Raw genomic sequence first — 10,737 nt, 5'->3', positions numbered from 1 at the left:
CCTTGATGAAAACCTGCTCCAAAGCGCTCAGGACCTCAGACTGGGGCCAAGGTTCACCTTCCAACAGGACAACGACCCTAAGCACACAGCCAAGAACACACAGGAGTGCCTTTGGGACAAGTCTCTGTCACGCCTGCTCCCGCTCTCCCTCTCTGGTGCTCGAGTGCACCAGGCTGCCCTTCATTAAGCACACCTGTCACCATCAATACGCGCAGCTGCGCTCATTGGACTCACCTGGACTTCTTCCCTTTGTTGATCGCTCCGTCTATGACTGTCTGCTCCCCCGCTTGTTCCCTGTGTTAGCATTAATGTCATTATGTGTTCATGTCCAGACGCTGTCCTGTCCTGTTCCAAGTCAGTTGATAATTAAATGTTCACTCCCTGTACCTGCTTCTCGTCTCTACCAGCGTCGATCCTTACAGTCTTTGAATGTCCTTGAGTGGCCCAGCCAGAGCCTGGACTTGAACCCGATCAAAACATCTCTGGAGAGACATATAAATAGCTGTGCAGCGACTCTCCCCATCCAACCTGACAGAGCTTGAGAGGATCTGCAAAGAAGAATGGGAGAAACTCCCCAAATACAGGTGTGCCAAACTTGTAGATTCATACCCAAGAAGACTCAAGGATGTAATCGCTCCCAAAGGTGCTTCAACAAAGTACTGAGTAAAGGGTCTGAATTCTTTGGTAAATGTGAAATTTCAGTTTTTATTTGTTATAAATTAGCAAAAATGTCTAAAAACCTGTTTTTGCAGGTTGTGTTGTGTGTAGATTGATGAGTGGGGAAAAAACAATTTAATCCAGTTTAGAATAAGGATGTAACCTAACAAAATGTGGAAAGAGTCAAGGGGTCTGAACTTTCCGAATGCAATGTAGTGGGTTACGTCACATTTGGCATTGGTAATTATGTCACAGAGTTATGCCACATTTATAAAACCTTATAAAGCATGACATACAGTCATAGATGGTTCTTAACACATTTATGTAGTGCTTATGAAGTTATTATGAAGGCTTTAACATAATTTCATGCGGGACTACTTATGACTGATTATGACAAATTACATTAGGTGTTATATAGATGTTATGAAGGATTTCTGAAAGCATACATAACGACACCTACAGTAAAGTGTTACCTAATGTACTTCAAAATCAATAAGGAGAGTGGCTACACATAATAATTATTTTGTTTACTTGAAAATAAGTGGAATTTATAACATACTGCACTCGGCTGTTAAAGAGTAAGAGTAGAAAAATCGATACTATACTAACCATTCATCTCATAAATCAGTGTTCGTATTCTGGAATATCCATGGAGTTTCGACAACAACCACAGCGTCCAGAAGAGCAGCTCCTTCTACAGTAGGTGCTTTAACAACCACAACTGCAGCATCTAGGACCACTTTAGCTCGTACGACAACCAGAAAAGCGCCTCCTATGACACCAACCCGAGCTGCTTCCAAAACCAGAAAAGCAGCCCATACCCATACCCATACCCATACCACAACCACAACTGCACCTCCTTGTAAAAAACATGAAAAACATGAAGCTCATTTGACCAGCACAACTAAAGCAGCTACTACGCCAACGAGATCTGCAGCTACTAAAACAACTGCAGCTCCTACAAAAACAACTTTAACTACAATAACAAACCCAAAAATACCCAATACGGTAAAACCTGCAGCTTCTACTAAGAAAATAATTGTAGGTCCTGCGACCACTACAACTGCTGAAGCTACTACAACAACCACAAAAGCAGCTCCTACAACAACAACTGGAGCTCCTACGACCACTACAACTGTTGCAGCTCCTACAACACCAACTAGAGCTGCTTCCACAACAGCTATCAGAGCCTCTACTGCAACAACAACTGCAGCTCCTACAACAACAACTTTAGGTACTATAGCCAGCACAACAGCAGCTCCTACAACACCAACTGTAGCTGCTTCCTCAACCACTACAGCAGCCCATACTGCAACCAGACCTGAAGATCATTCTACGATAACCACAACAACTGGAGCTCCTACGACTACAACAACTGCAGCAGCTCCTACAACAACTGTAGCTCCTACAACAACTGCAACCAGAACTGAAGATCCTTCTACAACAACCACAACAACATCCCCTATGACAATTGCAGCTCCTACTACAACAACTGGAGCTCCTATGACAACTACAACTGCAGCAGCTCCTATAACAACAACTGTAGGTGCTTCCACCACCACTACTGTACCCAATACTGCAACAACAACTGCAGCTCCTACTTTAGCTAGTATAACAAAAATTGTTGCTCCTACGACAAAAAGAGCAGCTCCTATGACAATAACTCTAGATCCTGTTACCATTACAACTGCTGCAGCTACTATGAAAACCACAACAGCAGCTTCAACAACAACTACTGTAGCTGCTTCCTCAACCACTAAAGCCTCCCATACTGCAACCACAACTGAAGCTTCTTCGACAACAACTGTAGCACCTACGATTGTAGCATCCCCTTCGGCAACTGCAGCTCCTACAACAACAACTGTAGCCCCTACAACGCCAATCACAACTGCAGGTCCTACCACCATAGTAACTCCTACAGAAATCACAACTGTAGCTCCTACAACCCCCGGAATTGCAGCTTCTACTACAACAACTGTAGCTCCTACGACCATCAAAACTGCAGGAACTCCTACAACAACAACTGTAGCTGCTTCCACAACCACTACAGCAGTTCCTACAGAAACCAGAACTGAAGCTCCTTCTGCAATAACCACAACATCCCCTAAGAAAACTGCAGCTCATACAATTCCCACAACTGCAGCTTCTACTACAACAACTGGAGCTCCTACAACAAAACCTGTATCTGCTTCCAGAACCACTACAGCAGCCCCTACTGCAACAACAACAACTGCAGCTCCTTCAACAACAACTTTAGGTACTTTTTCAAGCACAACAGCAGCTGCTACGACAATCACTGCAGCTTCAACGACATCTACAACAAGCCCCACAAAACCCCATACAGCAACAAGTGCAGCTTCTACTACAGCAAAAATTGTAGATCATGCGACCACTACAACTGCTGAAGCTACTACAACAACCACAACAGCAGCTCCAACGACACCAACTGTAGCTGCTTCCACAACCACTACACCAGCCCCTGCTGCAAAAACAACTGCAGCTCCTACAACAACAACTTTAGCTACTATAGCAAGCACAACAGCAGCTGCGTTGACAATCACTGCAGCTTCTACGACATCTACAACAAGCACAACAATACCACCTACGGCAACAACTGCAGCTTCTACAAAAACAATAATTGTAGATCCTGCGACCACTACAACTGCTGAATCTACTACGACAACCACAACAGCAGCTCCTACAACACCAAATGTAGCTGCTTCCACAACCACTACAGCAGCCCATACTGCAACCAGAACTGAAGATCCTTCTACAATAACCACATCAACATCCCCTACGACAACTGCAGCTCCTACTACAACCACTGTACCTCCTACGGCCACAACAACTGCAGCAGTTCCTACAACAACAACTGAAGCTGCTTCCACAAGCACCACTGCAGCTCCTATTGCAACCACAACTGAAGCTTCTTCTACAACAACTATAGCACCTACGACCACATCCTCTTCGACAACTGCAGCTCCTACTACAACAACTGCAGCTCCTGCAACGCCAATCACAACTGCAGGTACAACTACCATTTTAACTCCTACGACAACCACAACTGTAGCTCCTACAGCAACCACAACAGCAGCTAGTACAACAACTGTATCTCCAACGACCACTACAACTGCAGAAGCTCCAACAACACCAACTGTAGCTGCTTCCAAAACCACTACTGCAGCCCCTACAGCAACAACAACTGCAGCTCATACAACAACAACTTCAGCTAATATAGCAAGCACAACAGCAGCTGCTAAGACAACAACTGCAGCTTCTACTACGACAATAATTGTAGGTCCTGCAAATGATGCAGGTACGACAACTACAACGGCAACTCCTACAACACCAACTGTAGCTGCTTCCTCAACCACTTCTGCAGCCCCTACGACAACCACAACTGTAGCTCCTACAGGAACCACAACAGCAACTAGTACAACAACTGTAGCTCCAACGACCACTACAAATGCAGCGGCTCCAACAACTGTAGCTGCTTCCACAACCACTTCTGCAGCTACTACAACAACTACAACGGAAGCTCCTACAACACCAACTGTAGCTGCTTCCTCAACCACTTCTGCAGCCCCTACGACAACCACAACTGTAGCTCCTACAGGAACCACAACAGCAACTAGTACAACAACTGTAGCTCCAACGACCACTACAAATGCAGCGGCTCCAACAACTGTAGCTGCTTCCACAACCACTTCTGCAGCCCCTACTGCAACCACAACTGAAGCTTCTTCTACAACAACTGTAGCCGCTACGACTACAACAAATGCAGAGGCTCCAACAACAACAACTGTAGCTGCTTCCACGACTACAACCGCAGTACTTACTGAAACCACAACTGAAGCTTCTTCTAAAACAACTATAGCACCTACGTCAACCACAACAACATCCCCTTCGACAACTGCAGCTCCAAATACAACAACTGTAGCTCCAACAACGCCAATCAAAACTACAGCTTCTACTACGACAATAATTGTAGAACCTGCGACCACCACAACTGATGCTGCTACTACGACAACCACAACAGCAGCTCCTACAACACCAACTGTAGCTGCTTCCACTACCACAACAGCAGCTCCCACAACTCCAACTGTAACCACAACAGAAGCTTCTTCTACAACAACTGTAGCAACTATGACTACCACAACAACACCCCCTTCGACAACTGCAGCTTCTACAACGCCAATCACAACTGCAGGTCCTAATACCATTTTAACTCCTACAGCAACCACAACAGCAGCTAGTACAATAACTGGAGCTCCAACGACCACTACAACTGCATCAGCTCCAACAACACCAACTGTAGCTGCTTCAACAAGCACTATTGCAGCCCCTACGGCAACCACAACTGTAGCTCCTACAGGAACCACAACGGCAACTAGTACAACAACTGTAGCTCCAACGACCACTACAAATGCAGCGGCTCCAGCAACTGTAGCTGCTTCCACAACCACTTCTGCAGCCCCTACTGCAACCACAACTGAAGCTTCTTCTACAACAACTGTAGCCGCTACGGCTACAACAAATGCAGAGGCTCCAACACAAACAACTGTAGCTGCTTCAACGACTACAACCGCAGTACTTACTGCAACCACAACTGAAGCTTCTTCTAAAACAACTATAGCACCTACGTCAACCACAACAACATCCCCTTCGACAACTGCAGCTCCAACTACAACAACTGTAGCTCCAACAACGCCAATCAAAACTACAGCTTCTACTACGACAATAATTGTAGAACCTGCGACCACCACAACTGATGCTGCTACTACGACAACCACAACAGCAGCTCCCACAACTCCAACTGTAACCACAACAGAAGCTTCTTCTACAACAACTGTAGCAACTATGACTACCACAACAACATCCCCTTCGACAACTGCAGCTTCTACGACGCCAATCACACCTGCAGGTCTTAATACCATTTTAACTCCTACAGCAACCACAACAGCAGCCACTACAACCACTACAACTGCAGCAGCTCCAACAACAACTGTAGCTGCCTCCTCAACCACTACAGTAGTCCCTACTGCAATCAGAAATGAAGATCCATCTACAATAACCACAACAACATCCCTTACAACCACTGTAGCTCCTACAACACCAATCACAACTGCAGGTCCTACTACCATTTTAACTCCTACAGCAACCACAACAGAAGCTAGTACAACAACTGTAGCCGCTACAATCACTGCAGCAGCTCCAACAACAGCAACTGTAGCTGCTTCCTCAACCACTACAGCAGTCCCTACTGTAACCAGAAATGAAGATCCTTCTACAATAACCACATCAACATCCCCTACGACAACTGCAGCTCCTACTACAACCACTGTAGCTCCTACTGCCACAACAACTGCAGCAGTTCCTACAACAACAACTGAAGCTGCTTCCACAAGCACCACTGCAGCCCCTACTGCAACCACAACTGAAGCTTCTTCTACAACAACTATAGCACCTACGACCACATCCTCTTCGACAACTGCAGCTCCTACTACAACAACTGCAGCTCCTACAACGCCAATCACAACTGCAGGTACAACTACCATTTTAACTCATACTTCAACCACAACTGCAGCAGCTCCAACAACACCAACTGTAGCTGCTTCCACAAGCACTACTGCAGCCCCTACGGCAACCACAACTGAAGCTTCTTCCACAACCACTACTGCAGCCCTTGATGCAACCACAACTGAAGCTTCTTCTACAACAACTATAGCACCTACGACAACCACAACAACCTCCCCTTCGACAACTGTAGCTCCTACTACAACAGCAGTAGCTCCTACAACGCCAATCACAACTGCAGGTCCTACTACCATTTTAACTCCTACAGCAACCACAACAGCAGCTGGTACAACAACTGTAGCTGCTACAACCACTGCAACTGCAGCAGCTCCAACAACAGCAACTGTAGCTGCTTCCTCAACCACTACAGCAGCCCCTACTGTAACCAGAAATGAAGATCCTTCTACAATAACCACATCAACAGCTCCTACTACAACCACTGTAGCTCCTACGGCCACAACAACTGCAGCAGTTCCTACAACAACAACTGAAGCTGCTTCCACAAGCACCACTGCAGCCCCTACTGCAACCACAACTGAAGCTTCTTCTACAACAACTATAGCACCTACGACCACATCGTCTTTGACAACTGCAGCTCCTACTACAACAACTGCAGCTCCTACAACGCCAATCACAACTGCAGGTACAACTACCATTTTAACTCCTACGACAACCACAACTGTAGCTCCTACAGGAACCACAACAGCAACTAGTACAACAACTGTAGCTCCAACGACCACTACAAATGCAGTGGTTTCAACAACTGTAGCTGCTTCCACAACCACTTCTGCAGCTACTACGACAACTACAACGGCAGCTCCTACAACACCAATTGTAGCTGCTTCCTCAACCACTTCTGCAGCCCCTACGACAACCACAACTGTAGCTCCTACAGTAACCACAACAGCAACTAGTACAACAACTGTAGCTCCAACGACCACTACAAATGCAGCGGCTCCAACAACTGTAGCTGCTTCCACAACCACTTCTGCAGCCCCTACTGCAACCACAACTGAAGCTTCTTCTACAACAACTGTAGCCGCTACGACTACAACAAATGCAGCGGCTCCAACAACAACAACTGTAGCTGCTTCCACAACTACTACCGCAGTCCTTACTGCAACCACAACTGAAGCTTCTTCTACAACAACTATAGCACCTACGTCAACCACAACAACATCCCCTTCGACAACTGCAGCTCCAACTACAACAACTGTAGCTCCAACAACGCCAATCAAAACTACAGCTTCTACTACGACAATAAGTGTAGAACCTGCGACCACCACAACTGATGCAGCTACTACGACAACCACAACAGCAGCTCCTACAACTCCAACTCCAACTGTAACCACAACTGAAGCTTCTTCCACAACCACTACTGCAGCCCTTGATGCAACCACAACTGAAGCTTCTTCTACAACAACTATAGCACCTACGACAACCACAACAACCTCCCCTTCGACAACTGTAGCTCCTACTACAACAGCAGTAGCTCCTACAACGCCAAACACAACTGCAGGTCCTACTACCATTTTAACTCCTACAGCAACCACAACAGAAGCTAGTACAACAACTGTAGCCGCTACAATCACTGCAACTGCAGCAGCTCCAACAACAGCAACTGTAGCTGCTTCCTCAACCACTACAGCAGTCCCTACTGTAACCAGAAATGAAGATCCTTCTACAATAACCACATCAACATCCCCTACGACAACTGCAGCTCCTACTACAACCACTGTAGCTCCTACTGCCACAACAACTGCAGCAGTTCCTACAACAACAACTGAAGCTGCTTCCACAAGCACCACTGCAGCCCCTACTGCAACCACAACTGAAGCTTCTTCTACAACAACTATAGCACCTACGACCACATCCTCTTCGACAACTGCAGCTCCTACTACAACAACTGCAGCTCCTACAACGCCAATCACAACTGCAGGTACAACTACCATTTTAACTCATACTTCAACCACAACTGCAGCAGCTCCAACAACACCAACTGTAGCTGCTTCCACAAGCACTACTGCAGCCCCTACGGCAACCACAACTGAAGCTTCTTCCACAACCACTACTGCAGCCCTTGATGCAACCACAACTGAAGCTTCTTCTACAACAACTATAGCACCTACGACAACCACAACAACCTCCCCTTCGACAACTGTAGCTCCTACTACAACAGCAGTAGCTCCTACAACGCCAATCACAACTGCAGGTCCTACTACCATTTTAACTCCTACAGCAACCACAACAGCAGCTGGTACAACAACTGTAGCTGCTACAACCACTGCAACTGCAGCAGCTCCAACAACAGCAACTGTAGCTGCTTCCTCAACCACTACAGCAGCCCCTACTGTAACCAGAAATGAAGATCCTTCTACAATAACCACATCAACAGCTCCTACTACAACCACTGTAGCTCCTACGGCCACAACAACTGCAGCAGTTCCTACAACAACAACTGAAGCTGCTTCCACAAGCACCACTGCAGCCCCTACTGCAACCACAACTGAAGCTTCTTCTACAACAACTATAGCACCTACGACCACATCCTCTTTGACAACTGCAGCTCCTACTACAACAACTGCAGCTCCTACAACGCCAATCACAACTGCAGGTACAACTACCATTTTAACTCCTACGACAACCACAACTGTAGCTCCTACAGGAACCACAACAGCAACTAGTACAACAACTGTAGCTCCAACGACCACTACAAATGCAGTGGTTTCAACAACTGTAGCTGCTTCCACAACCACTTCTGCAGCTACTACGACAACTACAACGGCAGCTCCTACAACACCAATTGTAGCTGCTTCCTCAACCACTTCTGCAGCCCCTACGACAACCACAACTGTAGCTCCTACAGTAACCACAACAGCAACTAGTACAACAACTGTAGCTCCAACGACCACTACAAATGCAGCGGCTCCAACAACTGTAGCTGCTTCCACAACCACTTCTGCAGCCCCTACTGCAACCACAACTGAAGCTTCTTCTACAACAACTGTAGCCGCTACGACTACAACAAATGCAGCGGCTCCAACAACAACAACTGTAGCTGCTTCCACAACTACTACCGCAGTCCTTACTGCAACCACAACTGAAGCTTCTTCTACAACAACTATAGCACCTACGTCAACCACAACAACATCCCCTTCGACAACTGCAGCTCCAACTACAACAACTGTAGCTCCAACAACGCCAATCAAAACTACAGCTTCTACTACGACAATAAGTGTAGAACCTGCGACCACCACAACTGATGCAGCTACTACGACAACCACAACAGCAGCTCCTACAACTCCAACTCCAACTGTAACCACAACTGAAGCTTCTTCCACAACCACTACTGCAGCCCTTGATGCAACCACAACTGAAGCTTCTTCTACAACAACTATAGCACCTACGTCAACCACAACAACCTCCCCTTCGACAACTGTAGCTCCTACTACAACAGCAGTAGCTCCTACAACGCCAAACACAACTGCAGGTCCTACTACCATTTTAACTCCTACAGCAACCACAACAGAACCACATCCGATTGGACAACTGCAGCTCCTACTACAACAACTGCAGCTCCTACAACGCCAATCACAACTGCAGGTACAACTACCATTTTAACTCCAACCACTACTGCAGCCCTTGATGCAACCACAACTGAAGCTTCTTCTACAGCAACTATAGCACCTACGACAACCACAACAACCTCCCCTTCGACAACTGTAGCTCCTACTACAACAGCAGTAGCTCCTACAACGCCAATCACAACTGCAGGTCCTACTACCATTTTAACTCCTACAGCAACCACAACAGCAGCTGGTACAACAACTGTAGCTGCTACAACCACTGCAACTGCAGCAGCTCCAACAACAGCAACTGTAGCTGCTTCCTCAACCACTACAGCAGCCCCTACTGTAACCAGAAATGAAGATCCTTCTACAATAACCACATCAACAGCTCCTACTACAACCACTGTAGCTCCTACGGCCACAACAACTGCAGCAGTTCCTACAACAACAACTGAAGCTGCTTCCACAAGCACCACTGCAGCCCCTACTGCAACCACAACTGAAGCTTCTTCTACAACAACTATAGCACCTACGACCACATCCTCTTTGACAACTGCAGCTCCTACTACAACAACTGCAGCTCCTACAACGCCAATCACAACTGCAGGTACAACTACCATTTTAACTCCTACGACAACCACAACTGTAGCTCCTACAGGAACCACAACAGCAACTAGTACAACAACTGTAGCTCCAACGACCACTACAAATGCAGTGGTTTCAACAACTGTAGCTGCTTCCACAACCACTTCTGCAGCTACTACGACAACTACAACGGCAGCTCCTACAACACCAATTGTAGCTGCTTCCTCAACCACTTCTGCAGCCCCTACGACAACCACAACTGTAGCTCCTACAGCAACCACAACAGCAGCTAGTACAACAACTGTATCTCCAACGACCACTACAACTGCAGAAGCTCCAACAACACCAA

General features: G+C 46.7%; 1 protein-coding gene across 1 annotated transcript; it reads left to right on the top strand.

Moving 5' to 3' along the window:
- The first annotated feature begins 1,306 nt into the window (after window positions 1-1,306).
- Window positions 1,307-10,681, top strand: LOC139554324 (probable serine/threonine-protein kinase clkA). Its single transcript, XM_071367080.1, has 18 exons — window positions 1,307-1,356; window positions 2,801-3,007; window positions 3,605-3,754; window positions 4,721-4,867; window positions 5,489-5,581; window positions 6,122-6,202; window positions 6,386-6,520; window positions 6,797-6,877; window positions 7,391-7,498; window positions 7,664-7,798; window positions 8,093-8,173; window positions 8,357-8,491; window positions 8,768-8,848; window positions 9,362-9,469; window positions 9,635-9,724; window positions 9,910-10,053; window positions 10,330-10,410; window positions 10,561-10,681. The coding sequence occupies exons 1-18, from the start codon at window positions 1,307-1,309 to the stop codon at window positions 10,679-10,681; spliced, it is 2,028 nt and encodes a 675-aa protein (XP_071223181.1).
- The last annotated feature ends 56 nt before the right edge of the window (window positions 10,682-10,737 follow it).

This window comes from Salvelinus alpinus, chromosome 26, assembly GCF_045679555.1.
Source record: "Salvelinus alpinus chromosome 26, SLU_Salpinus.1, whole genome shotgun sequence".
Lineage (NCBI taxonomy): Eukaryota > Metazoa > Chordata > Actinopteri > Salmoniformes > Salmonidae > Salvelinus > Salvelinus alpinus.
This window is presented reverse-complemented; position numbering and strand designations above follow the sequence as displayed.